General features: G+C 41.9%; 1 protein-coding gene across 15 annotated transcripts in view; it reads left to right on the plus strand.

The window, feature by feature from the left end:
• Positions 1 to 25,635, plus strand: part of PPFIBP2 (PPFIA binding protein 2) — a 201,343-nt gene that overhangs the window by 41,932 nt on the left and 133,776 nt on the right. Inside the window, exon 1 of one of the 15 annotated variants that reach the window (XM_033928367.1) lies at positions 15,970 to 16,440. The exons of the other annotated variants lie outside the window; for them this stretch is intronic. Within the exon in view, the coding sequence (XP_033784258.1) occupies positions 16,393 to 16,440 (48 nt within the window). The 5' untranslated portion in view covers positions 15,970 to 16,392. Of the gene's footprint in view, positions 1 to 15,969; positions 16,441 to 25,635 lie in introns of those variants that run through there. 15 annotated transcript variants of the gene reach the window in all.

Raw genomic sequence — 25,635 nt, forward strand, 5'->3', positions numbered from 1 at the left:
AGCTAATTAAAATTAAATTATGAAAGTGGGTTTTAAAGCAGTCTCGTTGCGCATGGTGTGTAACTTAAGCTGGCATTACATTATAAACAGCTGTTCACTGGAGTCAGGTTCCTCTCCAACAGGATCCTGTGGGAGAATGAGGATCAGGGGCTGTTTCTGTGCTTTATTCAGTGGAGCATCTGTACTAGCTGGAAACCCTTTAAAATCATAAGTAGCAACAATCTAGAGCTCAGATTGTGATGTCATAATGCCTCATTCCACCAATGCCTAAGCTCCGTCCTCATCTGCACAAGCCTCAAACCCTTTAAGATCATAAGTAGCAACATTCTAGAGCTCAGATTGTGATGTCATAATGCCTCATTCCACCAATGCCTAAGCTCCGTCCTCATCTGCACAAGCCTCAAACCCTTTAAGATCATAAGTAGTAACATTCTAGAGCTCAGATTGTGATGTCATAATGCCTCATTCCACCAATGCCTAAGCTCCGTCCTCATCTGCACAAGCCTCAAACCCTTTAAAATCATAAGTAGCAACTTTCTAGAGCTTAGATTGTGATGTCATAATGCCTCATTCCACCAATGCCTCAAACACTTTAAAATCACAAGTAGCAACATTCTAGAGCTCAGATTGTGATGTCATAATGCCTCATTCCACCAATGCCTAAGCTCCGTCCTCATCTGCACAAGCCTCAAACCCTTTAAGATCATAAGTAGCAACATTCTAGAGCTCAGATTGTGATGTCATAATGCCTCATTCCACCAATGCCTAAGCTCCGTCCTCATCTGCACAAGCCTCAAACCCTTTAAGATCATAAGTAGCAACATTCTAGAGCTCAGATTGTGATGTCATAATGCCTCATTCCACCAATGCCTAAGCTCCGTCCTCATCTGCACAAGCCTCAAACCCTTTAAGATCATAAGTAGTAACATTCTAGAGCTCAGATTGTGATGTCATAATGCCTCATTCCACCAATGCCTAAGCTCCGTCCTCATCTGCACAAGCCTCAAACCCTTTAAAATCATAAGTAGTAACATTCTAGAGCTCAGATTGTGATGTCATAATGCCTCATTCCACCAATGCCTAAGCTCCGACCTCATCTGCACATCTCTGTCCTCATCTTCTTGTAGAAGAGACTGTCTTCTAAGGGCTAGACCAGTGGTTCTCAAATCTGTCCTGGGAGAACCTCCAGCCAGCTTATGGAAGAGATTTGCATGCACTTCCCCCGCTGCATCAAATTATCCCACATGTGAAAGTGTGTATGTGAGAAAAAGAATCTACTGCATACATACAGTGTGTGTGTGTAAGGCCACTGTTCAGGCTGCCTAAACAGAGACAACCCCCCCCCCCCCTCCATGTCTGGAGATTCAGTAATGCCTTCGGTGAGTTGAATGACTTACACTGAGAGATAAAATTCTATAATAGTCTTCAAGTGAGCACTGAAAGCGATACAGAATCCACTCACATGATTATATCACTAGAAATAATAATTTAGTGATTTGGAAGCCCTCAGTGTGAGTTGAATAAGTCAGAAAAAATGCACAGCATTCAATACTTATCTCATGCAAGAGCCCAAGGCTAATGTGTAATAATAATGGCGTAGAGTGTAACCCCACTCAAATAATAATATGAATAAAAAAAAATAATAATGGAATAAGTGGAGACCAATCTCAAAAGTGCTACAACACTGCACAATCGGCTAAGAGTACAAAAATTAAAAACTTATCTTGTGCTGGAAAATGTTGCCACAAGTGTATTTGAGCTCGGTTTTGGGACCACCCCTTTGTCAGGAACCTCCAAATTGCTGCTTGAACAATAACCATAACTTGACTTCTCCAAATCACTAAATTATTATTTATAGTGATATATCAATGTGAGAGTGGGTATCGCCTTCAGTGCTCAGTTGAACTATTCTGGGTTTTTCATTTTGATTACACTGAGAGATAAGCATGTGCCTCTGAAACAACCCCTTCTGGGTGAAACATATCCGTGTCAGGTGGTTTTATTTTGGCTTTACAATAAATTTCTTTTATCACCCATCAACCCTGTCTGCTTCTATGTACTCTGGCCTTTTGGAACTAGTGAACCATTTGCCAACCTGTTTCCTACACGTATATGTGAAAGTCACTGTATCCTGATATGTCTGTATTTTCATAAATCACAGGACTGGATTCTCTGGGACTCTGTTACTAGATCTAAAAAACGCTGTTGTCTGTCCCTTGTTATGTTTCCATCCACTAGAGGGGTCTCCTCACATAGTTCTACCCCAAACACCGAGCTCTCTCCGAGTGCATTGCACTATATTGAAAAAACTTTGATTCAACATCCTTGTTAAAGATTTTGTTTACAGAACCATGAAGTGTACTATACTGTTTGAACATTTACTAGTTAAGACATAGGTACACATAATAAATCAAGAAATGACATCAATTTAGCTGAAAACAATCTAAAACACAAGAAGTAGAAACTAAGGCTTTAATCACTTCCCATTCATTCTACGGGGCTCACATTTCTTTCCAAGTTCTGGGTTTTTACCCCACCCATCGAACAGGTTGTCTGGGCAGCTTACAATCTTAGTAGGGTAGAGAGGGAAAGTGAAAAATAAGAGGAGTGGGGTAGCAAAGAGAGAGGAGTCAAAAAGTGAACTACAATATCTGATAGGAAAGTTGGGGGAAACATACAGTACAATAGGGCAGGGGTAGGCAATTCCGGTTCTCGAGAGCCGGAGCCAGGTCAGGTTTTCAGGATCTCCACCATGAATATGTACGAGATGGATTTGCATGCACTGCCTCCTTGAGATGCAAATCTTATCTCATGCATATTTATGGTGGAGATCCTGAAAACCTGACCTGATTCCGGCTCATGAGGACCGGGAATTGCCTACCCCTGTGATAGGGCAAGGGTATGTAGAGCAGGCTTACTGTCTGTGTCGCCAGAGCGAGGAGAAATTAGGAGTAGGCATCAGAAAAAAGAAAGGTTTTGAGATCTGATTTGACTTGTTGTAGGGAGGAGGTGCGTCTAAGATGGAGGGGTAGCTTATTCTAAAGTTCAGGGCCATGCACAGAAAAAAAAAATTGAGTAATGACAAATAGTGCCAAGAGTGAATATACGGAAGGAAGGGATCACCAATAAGTTGTTTGAGAGGGTCGGAGTAGCCTGGAAGGACGGTTGGGGGTTAGGTAATGAGAGGAATAGGGGTTCCCCTAAGTTGTAGTTGCCAATTTAGGCCCAAATTGAGTATAAATTCCTGATTGTAATACATCAAGTGCTTTATAGAAACATAGAAACATAAAAAAAAGCGGCAGAAAAGGGCTATAGCCCACCAAGTCTGCCCATTCCAAATATCTCCTCCCCTGAATTCACTCCCTAAAAGATCCCACGTGAGTATCCCATTTTCTCTTAAAATCCGTTACGCTGCTGGCCTCTATCGCCTGGAGTGGGAGTCTGCTCCAATGATCCACCACTCTTTCGGTGAAGAAGTACTTCCTGGAGTCGCCATGAAACTTCCCTCCCCTGATTTTCAGCGGATGCCCTCTGGTGGTCGAGGGTCCCATGAGCCAGAAGATATCATCTTCTGACTCGACTCGTCTCGTGATGTACTTATACGTTTCATTCATGTCTCCCCGTTCTCTTCTTTCCTCGAGTGAGTACAGCTGCAATTTCTTTAGTCTTTCTTCATACGTGAGATCCTTGAGCCCCAAGACCATCCTGGTGGCCGTTCGCTGAACCGACTCGATCCTCAGCACGTCCTTTCGGTAGTGTGGTCTCCAAAACTGAACACAGTACTCCAAGTGAGGCCTCACCATGGATCTGTACAGCGACATCATGACTTCAGGTCTCCTGCTGACAAAACCTCTGCGAATACACCCCATCATTTGTCTTGCCCTGGAGGAAGCCTTCTCCACTTGATTGGCGACCTTCATGTCCTCACCAATGATCACCCCTAGATCGCGTTCCGCCGTGGTCTTAACCTGATTCAAATTTTGAAAAGATACTCTCCAAATCGAAATTTACGGTCAAAATCAACTTCGAGGTTAATTGAGGAAAGGAATCAGCAAGTACACTATAAAATGACCAGTAGGGCTGCTGTATCGGAGACGGGTCCAAGACTTTGGAATTCATTGAAAGGGACATTAGGAGTTTGCACGGATGTTAAATCTTTTAAGAAACTGCTAAATACTTCTCGATTTGTGCGATTCTTCCTTCCTTGATCGCTTAGATAATAGGAGCTAATGGAGCGTCCTTATATTATTTGAAAATAAGCTGACAATTTTTATTGAGGTTTTTATTGGATAATGCATTAACTTGATATGTAACGTTTGTTACTTTTATATGTATCAATTGTTATCTGCTTAGTTGATAAGCGTGATAGAAATTTTTTAAATAAATAAATAAAGAGAAGTATCTTGCATGTAATTTGATGGGAAGTGGGCAACCAGTGGACAGATTTAAGAAGTGGAATGACATGATCGTATTTCTCGAGTCCTGTGATAAGTTTGTTGGCAGTGTTTTTTTATGCCACACACCATTCTGATTAATTATGCACCCTGTCATTCCAACTACAAAGCTTATTTACCTGCCTAGGCCCTCAACATATCAGATGCCTATCTGAAGTGCTTTTAAAAGTTGTGGGGAGGGGGGAGAGGCTAGGTGTAGGACATACCCACAGCAAGTCGAACCAGAAAACAGACACTTGTCCAATATTTGTAAGAGCCAAGGTTAAAAATACAATTTTCTCCATCTATGAGAGAAGAAATATGTGATGTAGGAAGTATATTTGAGTCTTTTAGCTTTGTTCTTACTGGGCAATCAAATGATTTTATAGAAGTAATTTCCAGCCAGATATTAATTTTGAATTCATATATTTTGGAATGCAAATGGAATGTCTTTTCCAGTTCATAAGTTAAATGTTAAGGAGCAGGGTCGGAGGGGAGGGGATGGAATAAGAAGGATGTCCTCCTAATAACTTATGCCTTTGAACTGTGTACACCAGATTTTAAGGGAGGAATTTTGTGGATCTCTTTAAGTCCCTCCCTTTTCTGACTTCCTCATTGTAGAATATTCCACCCATACTTAACAAGTATGCTGTTCCACAGCAACATACACAGCATTTCACCCTTCCAGACGCTACAAGAGCTCCGTCCCCAAACTCTAAATAACATAATCACACCAGTCTACTTGTATTTACCTCAACTGTATTTTACTTCAAACTGCTGTAACTTCTGTACTGTAATTCTAATGACAGCTCAATGTTTCCCTCTATTGAATGATTTAGCTAGATTGTGAACCTTCGGAGGAGCTGCAGTACAGCGGAAGATTAGAGAAACTGGGCCTCTTCTCCCTCGAACAGAGGAGATTGGGAGGGGACATGATCGAAACATTCAGGATACTGAAGGGAATAGACTTAGTAGATAAGGACAGATTGTTCACTCTTTCCAAGGTAGAGAGAATGGTTAAGGGGCTGGAGGAGTTGCCATACAGTGAGAGATTAAGAGAAACTGGGCCTCTTCTCCCTTGAAAAGAGGAGACCGAGAGGGGACATGATCGAAACATTCAAGATAATGAAGGGAATAGACTTAGATAAAGATAGATTGTTCACCCTCTCCAAGGTAGGGAGAACGAAAGGGCACTCTTTAAAGTTGAAAGGGGATAGATTCCGTATGAACGTAAGGAAGTTCTTCTTCACCCAGAGAGTGGTGGAAAACTGGAACGCTCTAATGGAGGCTGTTATAGGGGAAAACACCCTTCAGGGATTCAAGACAAAGTTAGACAAGTTCCTGCTGAACCAGAACGTACGCAGGTAGGGCTAGTCTCAGATAGGGCGCTGGTCTTTGACCAGAGGGTCGCCGCATGAGCGGACTGCTGGGCACGATGGACCACGGGTCTGACCCAGCAGCGGCAATTCTTATGTTCTTATGTTCTAAGTACCTAATTTCATTTTAGTTTGATACATTGTAAACCACTTAGGTCAGTAAAATGCAGGAGCGGTAGATCAAATCTTAAATAAACATAAACATACTATATCTCCTATCTCTGGTTAACTCATAGTATATTTATTTATGTTTGTTAAAACTTTCTATACCACATAACAGCCTAAAAAAAGGATCCAAGCAGTGTACAATATATAATACACATTCATCAAGAAAGGAACTCCATTTAAAAATAGGATAGAAAAGAGTAAACATAAAAGTTTTTAAAAAAATTTTTTTCCCTAAAATACTAAGCAATCAACATCTCCATAATTTAATTTGTTTTTTTATCCCCTTCTCCCCAGCGAGCTCAGAACGGGTTACAGGTGAACGTACATAATGTGCAGACAAGAAGGGTTACAATTTGAAATACTTACATATATTTGACCCAACATATACAGTATATATACATATATATATATGTGTGTACAGAGTATCTAGTTACAATATTCATATCTCACTTTCTTCAAGACAGTTTGTAATTTAACAGATTACAGTATAAGGTGTTCATCCTAATTCAACATATACAGAAAGACTGGTTTCGTTATAAATTTCTTTATTTAATGCCCTTAATGACCCTTAATGCCCCTTCTTCAATCCTCCTCCTCCCTCCTACCGAAACTTCCCCCCCCGTCTCCCTCCTCTCCCCCCTTCTTCCTCCTTGCTGTTCGCAAATCTATGATCAATTTTGGAATGTAACCACTTGTAACTACTTTCTCCTTGCTGTTCGCAACTCTATGATCAATTTTGGTATGTACCCACTCGTAACTTCTTTTTCCTTGCTGTTCGCAACGCTATGATCAATTTGGCATGTAACCACTTGTAATTTGTTCTAACCAATGTGAACCGCCTAGAACTCTTCTGGGTATGGCGGTATACAAAAATAAAGTTATTATTATTATTATTTGTCCATACGGTAATAGGCAAGAGTTTAGGTGAAGAGGCAAGTCTTTATTGCTTTCCTGAAGTTTAGGAGTCCTTCGAGGGAGCTGATTTGTGGGGGCAGTTGATTCCAGTAGCTTGGTATGAAATGGGAGTAGGATTGCCATCCGGAGCTCTGTAGTTGGAGCAATCCAACAACAAAACAAACTGTGGACGAAACACAATGTTCTTGACCTTCCTGTATTTCTTCAATCAATATTAAGAAAAAAATATCCACTTCAACCGTTAGTTTTTAATACGGTTGATGTGGATATTTTTCTTAACATTAGAACATAAGAACATAAGAAGTTGCCTCCACTGGGTCAGACCAGAGGTCCATCACGCCCAGCGGTTCCGCTCCCGCGGCGGCCCATCAGGTCCATGACCTGTGGAGTGGTTTCTGACTAATCCTATAACCTACCTCTACTTCTATCTGTACCCCTCAATCCCCTTTTCTTTTAGGAACCTATCTAGACCCTCTTTGAACCCCTGTAGCGTGCTCTGGCCTATCACAGCCTCCGGGAGCGCGTTCCATGTGTCCACCACCCTCTGAGTGAAAAAGAACTTCCTAGCATTGATTGAAAAAACTACAGGAAGGTCAAGAACATTGTTTTTGTCCACAATTTGTTTGGTTGTTGGATTGCTCCTTTTTCTGTGGAACACTGGGTCTTCCCGTTGTTGGTTTTCACAGCTCTGTAGTTGGAGAGCATGACCACTTGAAATGTTAATGGCATTCATTCCCCGGTAAAGTAAAAAAAAAAAGAGATTATGCTCTTACCTTGATAATATCTTTTCTAGTAGATAGGTGTGTCATTCTGGACAAGTGGGCCATTTCCCCATGGCCATGAGTCCCGGACCCCCTCCGCAACCCTCCCACTCTATATTCCATTGTTGTAACTCCTAAACGTAATGTACTGTAAACGTCTTGATTTGTAAGTCGTCTTGAAGCTAGCTAGGCATAGAGCAACCGAGAAATTAAAGATTAGATTTTTTTTCTGGGTTTTGTGTAGGATCTTCCTAAGAGTCTTTTCTTTTTTTCATTCTAATGCACCACAGCTTTTGACTGAACCAAGGCAGTGGACCACCTGTCTCCCTTTCATATGACAATTTTTCCTTTTGAGGATCAAAGCTCAAAGTAGACAAAGAGGCCCTATTGAGGTGATAGGTTGCTGGCTATCATGTGCTGATTAGAAATTCACGGTTTCGACATTCCTGCTGGATAAGGTGCTGACTCATCAGTGAGATAATAAGAAATTTACTCTGAGCTGGCAAAAACCTTTCAACCAGGAAGAAGACCGATAGCGAGCCTGGAGTCCTGTGCTGAGAAATGTACCTAGCACATGAAAAAATGGAAACAAGGTAAGAGAATGGACATGTTAAGGACGCATTCTTCTTAGGTGCCATCAACTTGTGCTCGAGTCCCAGCAAATTGATGAATTACAGATCTTAAAAGGAATCGGTTTCGTGCTAGTCCAGTAAGGTCCTCCAGGGTCATCATCCCCATGGTTGTTTTCAATAAGTCCAGCCATCTCTGATTGCAGGTTGCCCTCTTCGCCTGGTTCCTTCGATCTTTCCAAACATGATATCCTTCTCTGAAAAGATTTATTACCTAGAAGCAATAAAGGAGAGAAAACTTTCGAAGTTGCTTAAACAGAAATATACTACATGTGGTAATGTTGCTCATATTGCAACGCAAAAGACTGAACCTCCCCCCCCCCCCACACACACACACAAATTAAATAAAGGTATGTTTGAACATTTTGAACCAGGGCATCAGTGGCATAAAGTTTTAATTTCTTGCAGCTTTGGAAAGGGAGACAAAAATCTGACAAGAAAAAGATTATGCTAGAAAGCACTGCAGGACTTTCCTGAAGTTTTAAATCTAACCCTTTCAGCATAGAGGTACCATTTACAAATAATTATTTTCTGTATATGTTCCTTATAATTTAGTAGTCTAAATTTTTCTGAGAGGACTTGTAACCCTACAATATATGTAACTTAACTAACTCCCCCGTTTACAAAACCATAGCGTGATTGCTATGAGCTTTGGAGCTGTTACTGCAGTGGCCGGTGTTAAAAAAGCGCGCTACGGTTTTGTAAAAGGGGATGAGGTAAATTTGCATAAGTATTTTTGCAAATGACTTATCTACATGCACAGTTCTGATGCGCGTGATACTGTGATGTCATTTTTATTAATCCCATGTGTTTTAATTTTTAATGCATGCACGGCTTCATATTATTGATCCCAAATCAAATGCTAACTGTCTTGTTCAGTTTTCTCTCTGTCCATTGCATAGTAATTTTAAGAATGTGAAAATGCCACATGTATGCTTAAAATTCCCTGTGCAAAACCTCACAATAATAGAATATTCCAGAACCTTATCAGATGCCCTTATAGTACTACCATCTTACATTACATTACATTAGGGATTTCTATTCCCCCATTACCTTGCGGTTCAAGGCGGCTTACAAAAGATTTCTAAACGGGGTTACAATGGAGGAACCGATGATAAATTAGAGTGGTAATTAGATAATTTCGGGGTAAGGATAAATACAATTTACAGGAATTGTGTAAATGGAGGTGTAGTGGTGTAGTGAAGGTATATATATTGTCTATTTTGGCGTTGTTAATAGTACGTGAAGTTAGGGCTGATTTAGGAATTTCCTAAAAAGTATAGTTTTTATTTCTTTTCTGAATGTCTTGTAGTCTGATGTGGTCATCAGCAGGTTGGAGATCCGGGTATCCAGTTTTGCGGCTTGAGTGGCTAGGAGGCCGTCATGAAGTTTTGATCTTTTTACTTCTTTGATCGGAGGAGGTATGAATGGGGAGTGTGCTTTTCTGTGTCTGAGTGTGGATGCTTGGTTGAGGCGGTTGTTCAGGTAAGAAGGACTGTATCCATCTTCTACTTTTAATAGTTTAAAAAAAAAAAAAAGTACAGTTATTATATTTGATGATAGCTTTTTAAGAAACGTTCCATCCATTCCAGATTCCCAAGACATTTTGGGCCTGATTCTATAAAGGCCCCTAACTTATGTTGGGTTTTACTAAGCAGCGTAAGAGTATTTTACCGTGTTCTGACGAGGTAAGTGCTCCGACACTCATAGGAATTCAACGAGCAGTGGAGCATTTACCTCACCGGCCTGTGGTAGAATACGCTTACGCTGCCTAGTAAAAGGAGCCCTTGATTGGCAAAATGCCCTTAATAGGCTCAAAATTGCTAAAAAAAAATAATAATAATTTTAATTGGGTAATAGGCACCTATCCGTAATTTAATTGGGTAATAGGCACCTATCTATAAAAGATAAGTGCTTATCGCATGATGCTTAGCTGTGCCTAATGCCGAAGTGGGCCGTTTCTATGGGCGGAGTGTGACGTAGCCACTGCTAAGTGCGATTCTCCAAAAACTTAGGTGCCTGAAACGTAAGCCTTTAAAACCCTCGCCTACATTTCAGGCACCTATGTTTTTACATAGGTGCCCCTAGCCGTGATTCTGCACATGCACTCTCCCCAGCAAATAACACACTAGTCATCCCCTTGAACCTCATTTACGAAAAATATCCAAACTCCTAAATAAGCATCTCCCTTAGGTATCCACTTAACTGATTCCTTCAAAGTTAGGTATCTTTCTTCAGTTGCCTATATTGTTTTCCTCACTGAACCTTGTAACTACTTGAACCCTGTCAAGTTATTCTATCGATAAATCCAGATATCTTATACTTGTATTTCTATACCACAACATGTAATTTACTTAAATCGTTGTAATGTAATTCTCTCGGTAATGTCCTGATCTCTTTTAACTGTAATCCGCTTAGAACCGCAAGGCACAGGCGGAATAGAAATCACAAATGTAATGTAATGTAATGTAATGTAAAAGGCTCCTAAGTGTGATTAACATGTGGCCGGTGCCATTTATTTAGATGCCGGCCGATTTCGGCACCATTTGGATGGGGGTAAGAGGCCTCTGAGAGGGGTGACATTTTTATAGAGATTTCTTATCTTTTCTGATTCATGTCCTGTTCATTCCAGATTCTCAAGACATTTTGGGTGGGAGTACGAGGCCTCCGAGAGTTCTATAAATATATAGGGGGCACACCCTGGAAAGTAAACTTTTTAGTTTTAGGTAGAAATTTTGGTTTCCATCCCAAACATCTGTAGTGTTTTTAGGCCGTTCCCTATAATTGCAACATCTATTACAAGCATTTATCCATCTTCTTTGATCTAAGCCAAGGACTCTGAGAACATTTTTGGTTCCTTGGTCAAGCAACTTTGGGCCACAGAATGGTTAAAGCAATTACCTCCCCAGGCCCTCTTGCTTGGCTCAGGGGAGGATTGTCTTTGCGCTTGATGGTTCTGGAATTCAAGCAACCGAAGATTTACTAAAATAATTTTTCCAAAGCGTCCTATTGAGCACAGGGCCAGCCCAAGCATTAAGCAAGACTAGGCAGTCGCCTAGGACAGCAGCTTTGAGGGAAACAGCAAAGAGCAGCTACAGTCACAGTAAGTCAGAAGATCTATTACCCTGCTTTGTGTACAGGGAGAATAGGAATTTTATTTATTTAAGTATTTTTATACCACTTATAGCCCATGTGGTATCTATTCAGGTACTCAAGCATTTTTCCCTATCTGTCCTGGTGGGCTCACACTCTATCTAATGTTCCTGGGGCAACGGGGGATTAAGGCCTAGATTCACGAAAACTAACCGATCTGGGCAATCCGTGGCCGAGTCTTGCCGGGCGACCGATTCACTAAAGAGTCCTCATGCAAATGATCGGACGCACGCCCCCTAGCGACCCCACGGATCACTGCAGAGCGATCCGGACGCATGCGCAGACCATCCTCTTTGCCTGTAGATGTGATCCGCGCATGCGCCTGCTCTCCGCACAAGCTTGAGGTCCAAACGAAACGGGGTGTGTGGCTGCACTCGCTGGGCCCCAAGAGAATCATTTCAATGGAACAGAACACGCCCTAGTGCAGCCCCACTTTAAACCTGCGGGTTCGAACCACGGGCTCGCAGAGAGGTAGGGCGACAGAGAGCAGGGCGTTTTTTGCACAGGGGAGATGTTTTATTTTGACGGTTTTATTTTCGATACTGGGATTTCAGGGCGGCAGAGAGCAGGACAGTCGGCAAGGACACAAGCGATTGGTCCTCAGCAGTCGCTTCTTTTTGGATCGGCAAGCCCAATCGGTGTTCCATCTTCTGTTTAGTGAATCATTGCCTTCCTACTTATGCATGCTATTTCCCCTCATTTGCATGTGCGGATTGGATCGGGTGCGGATCGGGCAGAAGGTTTAGTGAATCGGGTCGGAGAAGGCTCGCAAACTGGTCAGGACACGATCGGTGAGCTTAGTGAATCTAGACCTAAGTGATTTGCCCAGGGTCACAAGGAGCAGCGTGGGATTTGAACCCATGACCACAGGGTGCTGAGGCTGTAGCTTTAACCACTGCACCACACACCGATTTGAAAGTTTACAGCCTACATCAGTTACCTGCTAAGGAGGAAGCCGGTGTGACAGTATTATTTAAGGTTACCGAGTGGAGTTTTTTTTTTTGGCCTGTGATGACAGTGTGTGTACGTTGACACAGATGTGTGCTGTTTGGTATTTTCCCTGCTCAGCTTTGAGGTCTTTTTCTCCACTCTTAGAGTATATAATATATTCTATGTTAGTCAACTGGTCTTCACCCTATTAGCAGAAGAGAGTTGCTTTTTGGTTTTCCCAACTCTTTCCTGTGGTATTAATTTCCAAATAACCCATTCATCCAGATAAATGGCTTTTGGAAACTTCCCTAATTAGGTATATAATAAAGTTTTAAAGATTTATATATATGATGCCTAGTTATACATTCTTTACAGGACTGTTCTGACATTGAAGTGATCATGATTAATGAGTTTAACAAATTTCAGAGGGTACCTAGGAACCTTGATGTTAGTTTGGGGAATGCAATGTTGAGGATACACCCAGGACACCTAATAACTTTGCCCTGGCCCTGATTGAGCATACAGAGTGGCATTTTAGAAAGGACATACAAATTGGAATTGAGACGTCTAGGTTGGGACGTCTCGCAAGTATTTTCGAACAAGATCTGCCAATGTTGCAGATGATAGATTGGGACGTCTCGCAAGTATTTTCGAATAAGATCTGCCAATGTTGCAGATGATAGGTTGGGACGTCTCGCAAGTATTTTCGAATGAGACCTGCCAATGTTGCAGATGATAGGTTGGGAACGTCTCGCAAGTATTTTCGAACAAGATCTGCCAATGTTGCAGATAATAGGTTGGGACGTCTCGCAAGTATTTTCGAATGAGACCTGCCAATGTTGCAGATGATAGGTTGGGACGTCTCTCAAGTATTTTAGAACAAGATCTGCCAATGTTGCAGATGATAGGTTGGGACGTCTCTCAAGTATTTTTGAATGAGACCTGCCAATGTTGCAGATGATAGGTTGGAACGTCTCACAAGTATTTTCGAAAAAGATCTGCCAATATTCTACAGTAAAATACACTGAGGAATGGCCATTTTTCCACCAGTCTTATGCAGTAGGCGCACCCCTTTTAAAGAGCCTTAAGGTCCAAATAAAAGATGCCTAAAGTTAGGCACCTAGATTGTCACACCTAACCAATCTAGACGCCAACTTAATTATTTAAAAAACCTTAATTGGCGCTGATAACTGGCTTAAATAAAAATTAATGGGTGGTAGGCGCCTACCACTTTCATGTAGGTGCTTAGTCCAAGGTACCTACCAGAAAGTAGGAGTAGCTGGGGGCAGATCATGGGTGTGTTTGGCATGTAGGCGCCTGTTTTGGACTTAGGCGCTGGTATTTAGGCCAAGAAAACCCTGGCATAAATAGGGTGCACCTAAGGTTAAGGCGCCTAAGCCCACTTTACGCGCCATTTGGTGCGATTCTATAAACGGTGCCCAACTTAAGATTGACATGCGCTGTGCACCGTGTTCCTCAGTGCCTGTGTTGTAGGCGCTGTTTATCGAATCGGGGTCCAAACGTGTAAACCATCAGTGGGGACAGTATAAATATGTACTGGAACATACGTTTGTCAGCCATTTTTGAAACATACGCCTGTATTTTTCCTGAAGCTGAGTCCACTGGGACCAGAGGCGGGAGGGACATAAGAGCATAAGAATTGCCGCTGCTGGGTCAGACCAGTGGTCCAAGTTTTCAAGTTGCTTTATTTTTGATATACCGTCTATAAAAATACGTGTCTAGACGGTATACATTATAAAAAATTATAGGAAACAATTAAAATAAGTAAATAAAAACAATAATTTATCAGATATTAAAAAAAAATATTGGATAAATTCAAATTAACGTACTTGAAACGGAAGGAGAGGTTGTTTAAAATACATCGAAGTAAAATTAATAAAAAAAAGGACGACCAGCGCCCTAACTGAGACTAGCCCTACCAGCCCAGCGCTTTTACCTTTGCCAACCCACAGTAAAATGCTTAGTAAAGGGCTCTAAGAAAGCAGAAAAGGTTAGGGCAGCAAAAAAAGCTTTCTACTGATATTGGAGCTACCCAGACACAGAGCTGATTTATCAGACAGAGCCCAGTTAACTTACAAGTGACTGAATATACCTGGATATTTAATGCTGGAGACGGTCGTGGCATAACATTGAATAGCTAGGGTTAATTCAGCCCATGCCTGTAAGTGCAGAGCTGCCAAGGGGTACGGTTAACCATATTTGTAGAAGTAAAAAAACAAAAAAAGGAGAACAATTGGCACCGACCCACACGCCCTCAGCCCCGACCTGTTCCGTTCCCAGCCATGCCCCAGCCCCGCTCCCACACGAACCTCGTCTCCTCTCCTTCCCTCAGTTCGGGGCCAAGTCTGGAGGACCTCAGAGTATGCGCAGATGTGTCGCAATGACATCATACATGTATGTGTGCATGCATGTGATGTCATCGTGTCGCCTCCGTGCATGTTCAGAGGCCCTCCAGATGTGGCCCCTGAGCTCCGGCAGAGCTGGGGGCCTTCCAAAACACAGATAAACTGCTGGGTTTTCAAAATCTGGTCACCCGGACAGTTCTCTATAAAGAGGATATGTCCAGGTCAATCTGGTGCCCTTACCAAGGGGGATAACCCACTCAACGGGAGATTCGGGGGTCGCACCCCAGTCCACCGTGCCCCACCCATCGCTCTATCCCTGATGCAGCCAATGGGCAGCCAGAGTCAATAGGAGTTATTTCCCTGTGCCGTTGCACAACTCATTGGGAGATTCCAGCCCAAGGTGGGAGAAGACCCGCCAAAGTGGGAGATTCGGTAGGCCTGTAAGCGACTTAAAAAACCACCAACCACCGCAGGCTGAAAATCTACTCCTTTGTTTTTACCCTTTGAAAACAGTTGTGCAGGTACCATAATGCACCAGGGTGGGGATGTCAGAAATCAGGACTGTTTTTTTTTTTTTTTTTAAATATCCCACCTTGAACTCAGTTATTAAAAATTGCATCGTGAACATCTGTGTACAATATAACTTCATTAAATATTGAACTAGGCCAGTTACTGGGCAGACTTGCACGGTCTGTGTCTGTGTATGTGGAGGATGGGTAGGGGAAGGGGATGGGTAGGGGAAGGCTTCAATGGCTGGGAGGGTGTAGATGGACTGGAGTAAGTCTTAACAGAGATTTCGGCAGTTGGAACCCAAGCACAGTACCGGGTAAAGCTTTGGATTCTTGCCCAGAAATAGCTAAGAAGAAGAAAAAAAAAAAAAATTAAATTGAATCAGGTTGGGCAGACTGGATGGGCCATTCGGGTCTTTATCTGCCGTCATCTACTATGTTACTATGTAAGAATATAGGGGGCAGCTTGACCAAATCCCCATTGATACCCCCCAAAAAATGAGATAGAGAAAAATATAAAACCCTTGAAGTCAAAATGCAAGGCTTATTCTTGTGAAAATGCCGGCTTAAAAGGAGACTGACAGAAGATGAAGAGTGTTTTAATAAACGGAGTGAAAGAGGGACAGGAAGTAGGGTCTTTGGATAATGAGTTCCAGCCAGTCTTGAAACAGAAAGCCAGTGGAAGGCATTACTGCAAAATAGTTCCTCTCTGACAGCCTGGGCAATTTTTAGGTTGTTGTTTTCACTAGAAGCAAGAAGGCACAGTTATGGTCGTCGGTTTAAACAAGCGTGGAAGTCTTTTTATTTCCTTCGTCTCTCTCCTAAGAGAACAGTTGGCAGGACGTGTCTTATGAAACCTTTCTCGTGATATTGGAGCTAACACTGCCTGGAAACCAGATGCTGAGTGGGGATCACGCTGGGCTAGACACAGCCTAAAGTTTATACAGTTGGTCGTTTGCTTCTGTTAAAAGGATTTTGGGTGGCGGGGGGGGGGGGGGGGCGGCATAAGAATTAACAACAACAACAAAAAAGTAAACCGAGATCGGTATTCCAAGAGAAGGAAAAATAGGTCACTTTCTCTCTACACGCGAGAAAACACCCCCCCCCTACCGCCAAGTTCTTCTTCGACAAAGGCTGAGATGGGCCTAAAGCATGGATGCTGAGATTGATATTTACAAACATTTCACGTGGCTGACGAGGGTAAGTAGGTGTTGCACGGTGCTTGACTTGTTTTTTCAAAGCTCCCTTGGAAGCAGGGTTTCGGCCGACGTCGCTGGTGAGGAAAGCATAATTTACGCATCAGATCTCGGCTATTGCCAAGTTCTTCATGAGACTCTAATTATAGGCAAAGCTCACGAGGGCTGAAAGCAGTTGGCTTTGTGTCTTTGCAGCTAAGAGTCAGCTTTTGAACAAAAGGACCCCAGAAGTCAGGTTAAAAGAGTCTTTTTAAGTGCTCAGGATACTAACTTGTTGGTAAGCTCTGTTGCTCCAGTTCATTTTGAGTTGGGGTTTCTTTTTCCCCTATAAGCAGCTTACCTTATATATTATTTATTTTCTTTTCTATTCCGTTGTCCCCCAAAGAGCTCAGGTTAAACATACATAATTTCAGTACAAGATTACAATACAAGTTTTTATCCATACTAGGGGTATGTAAAATCTTGCACCAAATGTAACCTGTATGTGCCAAATTAGTATAAAACTTGTGTTGTATGGCAAATCGTAACATAAACTGTATGTTATGTATATTAAATAATGTACATAATATACAGTTTATATATTAAATAATGTACATATTAAATAATAATAATATATATATTAAATAATGTACATATTAAATAATAATAATATATATATTAAATAATGTACATATTAAATAATAATAATATATATATTAAATAATATATATATTATTATTATTTAATATGTACATTATTTAATATATAAACTGTATGTTATGTATATTAAATAATGTACATAATATACAGTTTATATATTAAATAATATACATATTAAATAATAATAATATATATATTAAATAATATATATATTAAATAATAATAATATATATATTAAATAATATACAGTTTACCGGTTACGATTTGGCGTACAAATTAAGTTTTATCCTAATTTGACACATATGGACAGTTTACAGGTTAGATTTGGTGCAAGATTTTACAATGTAAGTTTTCCTTACGTGACACATACCGGTTCTGGTACCAATATGCAATTATTTGGTAACCCTTTTCTGGCCAAAGGCAAACGAGCTTCACCATCAGATAGTCAACATAATTTCCATATTAGGGCATTGTTAAAATGAGGAGGAAACGCTCTTGGAACGTCATTGAATAGTCCAAAGGACACCAAGAGCCCTTTGTGAATGTGCTTTTTGTTTTTTCTTTCCAAAGAGGAACTGCGGTTTCACTTCTGCTGAAGAAACTGTTCGCAGGATGCCTGCGCTAGGGCTTTTCATTGTATTCTCATTGCATTTATCCGTTCACCCAAATAACTGGCAGAGGACTCTCTCGTGCAGCGCTGTCATGCTTTATTTCATTACTTTTCCCTTGATCTTTCTCCGGGTGGGGGGGGGAGGGGAGAGGGGGGACAGAGGGAGAACCTTGCAAAGTTCAGAACATATGGAACCAATCAAAGGTTCTAAAGCTGAGAGTGTGGCATAGTGGTTAGAGCTGCAGCCTGAGGTTGTGGGTTCAGATCCTGTGCTGCTCCTTGTAACCCTGGGCAAATCCTCTACTGCCTCAGGTACATTAGATAAGATTGTGAGCCCACCAGGACAGAGAGGGGAAAATGTTTGAAGTACCTGTATGTAAACTGCTTTGAATGTGGCTAAAAAAAGGCAGTATACGTATTCCTTTCCCTAAAGCTTCCATATTATCCACACATAAGAACATAAGAAATGCCTCTGCTGGGTCAGACCCGAGGTCCATCATGCCCAGCAGTCCGCTCACACGGTGGCCCAACAGGTCCAGGACCTGTGCAGTAATCCTCTATCTATACCCCTCTATCCCTTTTTCCAGTAGGAAATTGTCCAATCCCTTCTTAAACCCCAGTACCGTACTCTGCCCTATAACATCCTCTGGAAGCGCATTCCAGGTGTCCACCACACGTTGGGTAAAAAAGAACTTCCTAGTATTTGTTTTGAATCTGTCCCCTATCAACTTTTCCGAGTGCCCACAGATCTTGAACCCAGAGTTTTTCTCTCTCTCTCTCTTTTATTTATTTATTTATTTTTAATTTAAATTAGGGTGGTACCTATACCCTGGAAGGAGAAAATAAATACACTATGGCGCAGTTCCAAAAAAAGAGTGCCAAAAGTAAGGTGGCAGAGATGTGTTTTGAGTTAGGTTGGAAGACGAGGTTAAGGATCAGCAAACTTTAAGAATCCACTCCTCCTCCCCCCACCACACACATACCTCCCGTGCTCTAGAATTCCCTTGATAAGTGACACAATCTGTGTGATTTATTAAATTCTCATGCCCAGGCTCCCCGGTGTTACGTTATGCGCTTGGCATCAGGGGAAGGTGGTATGTCAGGATTTCAGAACCTGCAGTGGTAATATGATTCTGGCCATTGGCCCTCCTCTGCAAGGAACAGAGCTTAAGAGGGCAGTTGAAAGTTGGTTGGTTGGTTGTTGTTTTTTTTTTTCTTTTTCATGTATTCTTTTCTGGGGTACAGTCTAGCATGCTTCATCTTTGCTCTCTATTAAAAAAAAAAAACTAAAGGAGACGAGGGGTCAGTAATACATAAAAGTTATATCTCCATATTATATTGGATTTATTATAGTTGATATACTGCTTGTATGTGAGTATGAAGCAATTTACAATTCTAATATGCTTGTACTTTTTACACACACAGTAAGCAACTGCACAATTTTATAAATGCCACTTCTTCCACAATGAAATCCTAAACAAACATTCACCTATCCTACCTATTTTAAAAATGATAATAGTGCTCTAACTAAACTAGGCTTATATACCGCATCTTCTCTATAACAGTAGAGCTTGGCACGGTTTACAACGGTGTCTCATGATGGTATTATGTCCAATATCATCTCACCCACCTACCTCCTAAAATCTATAGCATACGGTTATACAGTCCCAATGTGAAAAAAAAATCCAGTGTTAAAAAAATAATATCCCTCCAGTGTCATGGCCGGGACATAGGCCAGAAGAGCTCCGCCGCAAGATCGAAGCCGCGGGGCTGCGGCCACGTGGCCTGCCCGGTCGAACGGATGGAAGAAATTTTTTTTTTTTAAAACAACAAAACACGACGAAAATCAGCGATTATGAGAACTGGGGACTTAAGAAGGCACAAGTGAAGAAAACTTCACGCAGAGAGTTGAAGACTGACTTCTCGGCTCTGCGGAAAAGTAAGAACTGAGGAGGCACGCCCTGCGCTGGGCGGGAAGGCACTCGCGCATGCGCGGTGCGGGCGACTCGAAACTTCGAGTTTCTTCAAGCAAGACTGCTTGTGAGGCGTCCGCATCGGGGCTCCGTTGGATCACATCATCCACTTATGAGAATACCTGCCTGCTTGTCCTGGGATAATAACTGTTACAAAAATATATCCAATGAAGTCTTTAGAGTTATTCTTCCGCTTTTTTTTCACATTGAGACTCTCCGGCAGCGGCAGGGAAGATATTCCATTGTCCACCAATCCCTTAACCTACCTGGTGAAACATCATCTGAAGAATGAGATAAGTGCAATATACAGTACTCCCCCGTGAATTCGCGGTTCAGCGTTTGCCACCTCAGTCATTCACATGGGTGGTTTTTTTTTTTTTTCTTATTCCTCCTGTTTCTTTCGATCCACGCACACACTATCACCTCATTCTGTCGATTATTATTAGCGTGGTCGCTGCGAGGGAGGGGGGAGAGAGAGAGGAGATTGGTGGCGGTTGCTGTGGTAGAGCGATGCACATGCGATGGAGCCTTCCAGCCGACGGCAACCAATGGCAGCAGCTGCTCGGCTGAGGACGACGCGCCTTCACCTTGGCAATGAGAAGCCCAAAATGGAGCGGGGAGGTGGGCCCTAAAAGAAATTAGGCGTTTTTGTACCACATCCATTTTTCGCTGTTTTTCACAATTCACGGTCATTCCTGGAATGTAACCCCCGCAAATTTGGGGGGAGTACTATATATACAATATTTTGATAATAACAGTATGCTTTAGATCTTAGGAACCAGGTGGGTGCGATAACGTTGGACATAATACATGAGACACCATTGCCGGGGTAGGTGATGTTAATTTACTGAGCACTATTATCATTTTTAAAATAGATGAGATAGGTGAATGTTTGTTTAGGATTTCATTGTGGTTTTGATTGAAGAAGGGATTATTTTGTGATCTCCCAATCTTATACAATTTGTGACCTCACCTCTTCCTCCATGGGTTCTTAGCTCCATTTGTCTGAGGAGAATCCCATTAAGGGAGTCTAATCTCGCCATACCTCTGATCAGATATTAGCAGAACAGGGACAAGGAGACAGAACTCTTTTATGTTCCGTTATGTAAGAATATCCATATTGGGTTAGACCAGTGGTCCATCTAGGCCAGTATCTTGTTTCTAAAAGTGGCCAATCCAGATCACAAGTACCTGGCAGAAACCCAAATCAAGTTTCAAGTTTATTTTAATTTTGATGAATCGCTTATCTAGATTCACTAAGCAAGATACAACATTAATCAAAAGTAAACATATATTTAGACATACCATTTAAAATTTAAAAATGATGGGTTAGACCAGTGGTCTCCAACTCAAACCCTTTGCAGGGCCACATTTTGGATCTGTAGGTACTTGGAGGGCTGCAGAAAAAATAGTTAATGTCTTATTAAAGAAACGACAATTTTGCATGAGCTAAAACTCTTTATAATTTATAAATCTTTCCTTTTGGCTAAGTCTTAATAATAATATTGTAATTTATAGCTAAAGAGACATATGATCAAGAAACTATTTTATTTTACTTTTGTGATTATGATAAACATACCGAAGGCCTCAAAATAGTACCTGGCGGGCCGCATGTGGTCCCCGGGCCGCGAGTTTGAGACCACTGGGTTAGACCAACAGACTAGACTAACAGACTAATCAATACACAAGGTAAGAAGGGACAGAACTACAATTCAATGCTTTAAAGTACAGAGGAGAACCATAGATTGAAAGAACATTAGGGAGGGAAAAGTGGAAACCTGGAAGGAAACTAATATAAAATTTGAACATAATCTAAAAAATTAAAAGCGTCTTTAAAAAGGAAACTCTTTAAGTTACTTTTAAAACGACTCAGATCATTTTCCCCTCTTACATGCTGAGGCAAAGTGTTCCAAAGTTGCGGAGCCATCACTGAAAACATATCATGTCGTCGAGTTCCGATAACTTTCAAAGAGGGGACTACTATGAGCTTTTGATTAGTGGACCGGAGAGAACGCGAAGTGCTATAAGGGATAAGTAATTTATTAATAAAATGAGGTTCATTAGTGGAAAGGGTTTTAAATACTAAGAGTAAAATTTTAAAAGTAATACGGTGGTTAATTGGGAGCCAGTGAGATGTAATCAGAAAAGCAACATTCTGGAACTCCAAAGAGATTCCATGCAAGACTCCAGAATCTCAAACTGTGTCAAAGTTCCAGACACTCTCGCTATTCTGTGAGATTCTCCATGTAGAATCTCACAGAATAGCAACATTCTATGCTATTGTGCCGAGCATCACCCGATAAAGAAAAATATCTCGCACCACAGTATTTTTAGCACCGTGGTGTCGTAGCTTTATTCATCGGGACCTCAGTTCTTGGGACACAGCTAGATAATGTAGTTTTCATGATATGCACTATGAGTATGTATGAGAGACATTTAGATGCATGGACTGCTTTGTATGGAAACCTTCCATATGCATATTCACTGTGAATAACCTGAAAACCCAACGGGCTGGGTGTGTCACGAGGACTGGCTTGAGAACCACTGATATAGGGACCTGTTTCTTGTGCCAGGAGCGGGAAGAAAAGTCGGCAGGCTGCAGGCTCCCCCAAGGAACTTGAGAGACTTGGACTGTGCGGGAGATCAGTAAGCAAACCCAAAACAGGAAATCCAAAAAGCATTACACACCAGCACAGGATACTAAAGGTCCAGGACACTCTGATTTATTTTAGCAATAGTGCAGCAGAAAGCAGATATTCTCACAGCAGAACGTTTGCAAAGTATCGCCATACCAACGTGGCTTGGAGCAGAGAGAGGGAATGTGATTGGTTCAAGTGGTATAAAGGAGCCTGCACAAAATTGGACGGTAGAGCTTAGATCAGTGTCTCTCAAACCTTTTTAGCTTGGTCATAGTAAGGGCTCCTTTTACAAAGGAGGCGGTAGTGGCTAGCGCGCACGGCAATTTAGCACGCGCTATTCTGTGCGTTAAGGAGCCCTAAATGGAGCAAATGTTTTTCATGGCGCGCTAAAACTAAGCAAACGCTTTTCGTGCACTTTATAATGAGATTATAAAATTGCAAAACCAGCAAAAAAAAAAATCACATTGAGAGTTATTTATTGAATTATAGCAACGGTGAAACTAAAGTAGATAGAATAGGGAGATGCCCAGGGCCACTTCCTTCCGGGTTACACCGCGCTCATCTTTGGGCGAGCTTAAGCGTTCCTTCGCGCGTCTCTCGACCACAACAGACGCCTACAGTGTAGGCGGCCTGCCTCGAGGTGTTTATTAAAAAAAAAAATAAAATAAATGCGTCCCAGTTGGCTAGTTAGACGGTGGTAGGATGCCTTCCGCTGCCTACAATCACGTTGCATCGCTAGAATTTGGCCCTAAGAATGTGGTGATTCAGGTCTGTTGGAACCGGGCAGTGGTGTGTTTCAAGTTTATTCATTTTTAATATACCGACCATCAACTGGTATCTAGCCGGTTTACAATAAAATGATAAAATAAGAGTAGAAGAAATGCTTATAAATAATAATACTTATAAGAAAGAGGGGATGTGTACATAGAGGACATTTAACAGTAACAAACATGATGGTGAGGTTAGAAAAGAGGGGAAGGGAGTAAGAGTACATTATTAGTGGTGAAAAAAAAAAAAAGGGTAGAAGGGGAAAGGAAAGAAAAAGGGGAAAAACATTAGGGATGGGATCGTTTCATAAAAGCGGTTGGCTAACTTGATGATGAAGGGTTCAAGAGCAATGAAATGCACCTTGAAATAGGAATGTTTTGAGTAGTCTTGAATTTATCGATTCATTTTTCATGACGAAGTTGGTGATGGTAGAGCGTTCCATAGGGTTGGAGCGACTACAGAGAAGTTAGATTTCCTGGTATAGAAGAATTCCTTGATTGAAGGGATGGATAGTAGATTCTGATCGGCGGGTCTGAGAGTCTGAGAAGAGCATAAAGGGATAAGAAGTTTGTCTAGGAAAGATGGTTGACGGGAAGATTTGATTTTGAAGACCAACATGAGCGTTTTGTAGGTAATACGGTGAGTGATAGGGAGCCAATGGGCTTCTTTCAGGAGAGGGGTGAAATATTCTGAAAAAAGTATCATAGTGTGGTGAAAGCAGTTAGATTAGCAGGGTTTAAAAAAAATGGTTTGGATAATTTCCTAAACGGTATATTTACCTCGCTGTGCTAGTATTCTACTAGTAAGGGAAACTAGGCCCCATTTTATAAAAGAGGCTTCCACACTCTTTTATCGATTTACCTCTAAATGAGTCTGCAGGAAATTTTTTTTTTTAAAAGCACAAATTCAAGCTGATGATTTAATTCAACTTAACGTTGGCCAAACGTCTGATCCGCAGAACCGCTATCATCTTCTAACTTACCCCATCTTTTATTAAGCCCAACAGGGTGGAGCAATGCAGTAAATGCTCCAATGCCCACGGGAATCGAATGGGCATCGCAGCATTTGCCACGCAGCCCTCGCCTCCGTAGCTTAGGGCCTTAGGGGGTGAGCAAATATTTTGGCCAAACTGGGCCACAGAGAGGAATTTCCCTACCTTCGTGGAGGTCCAAGCAGCACCGGGAGATGGACTTCCTGAATCCCGGCAGCTCCCTTTCCACAGAGAAGTACAGTTCTAACAAATCAGAAATGTTACTAAAAAAAAAACCCAAAAAACCCCACACCCCCAACATTTCAGGTTTATGGTTTGTTGCTTTTCATATACCATCTCTCACAGAATAAGGCTTTGCTATTACCCGAATACTGAACCAGCACAATCTTAGTCAGAAAACCAAAATACAGATCAATGGCATCACTGTGTTACATAAACTTTGATATCACCAACTCTAAAAAATGTTACATTGTAACTGTAATCTAGCTCAGCTGGTATCATTTGCTTTTAAGTTTGGATTGAACTTGGTGAATCCCTTTACAAGCCACAATATGCGTATTTTCATAGAACAATGGTTACTGTCCAATAAAGATCTCGTAAAAGCCAAACAAACATTAGCCTTAGCTCTTATTTCAAAGCAGCGACTTCACTGCGTGCTTGTAGCTCTGCTTAGATTTCTAAAGTAAACTCACTGTTCAGGGCAGATAGGTAGAAATAAACGGAAAGCTGTAATCCGAAGAGTCATTGTCAACTCTGAGTCACAAACAAATCCATTACGTGTTTCAAGAATGAACATAATGGAAATAAAGCCTGTGATACCACGAAGGAGGCACTCATTGTTTATCTTAGTAATATCAGGGAAAGCCATTTGGGGGGGGGGGAAAAAAAATCTCAGTGAATTCATTACATTAATCCAGAGGGATTTTTACCCAAGTTAAAAAAAAAAAAAAAAAATTAAAGGAAACGTCTATGGGAATAGAACAAAAAAAAACAACAAAACGAGCCGGCATTGGGAGATATGCCTACTCTCTCCTGCCGCCAAGCAAAACCCCCTCTGACATCCTCCCGGCAACAGGAGAGATGCCTACTCCCGCAGCCACCGTCAAGCGACTCTCCACCTGACCCCCCCCCCCCCGGCAGTGGGAGAGGTGCCCACTCTCTCCTGCTGCCAAGCAATGGAACCCCTGACACCCCCCCTGGCAGTGGGAGAGATACCCACTCCCTCCTGCCGCCATGCAACCCCCCCCATGTCTCTCATGACCCCCAGCCCACTCCCCTGTACTTTGCATAGGATGGCTGGCTGGAGGAATGTTTACTTCCTCTGGTCAGCAGGCCTTTCTCTTCGAAATGGTGGGCCTTCCCCTCCCTGGTGCATCCTGGGATGCACTGGGGAGGGGGCAAAGGAGGAGCCTTAAATAACCTAAGCCAATCAGAGCCTTAGGCCTCTCCCTGGGGAGGGCAAGGCCTACCATTTAGAAGAGGCGGACCTGCTGGCAGGAGGAAGTACGGCATCCCTCTGGCCAGCCATTCTAAGCAAGGGGTTCGTTGGAGGCATGGGGAGTTGTGTTGTGGTGGGCGT

Source organism: Geotrypetes seraphini, chromosome 19, assembly GCF_902459505.1.
Source record: "Geotrypetes seraphini chromosome 19, aGeoSer1.1, whole genome shotgun sequence".
Classification (NCBI taxonomy): Eukaryota; Metazoa; Chordata; class Amphibia; order Gymnophiona; family Dermophiidae; genus Geotrypetes; species Geotrypetes seraphini.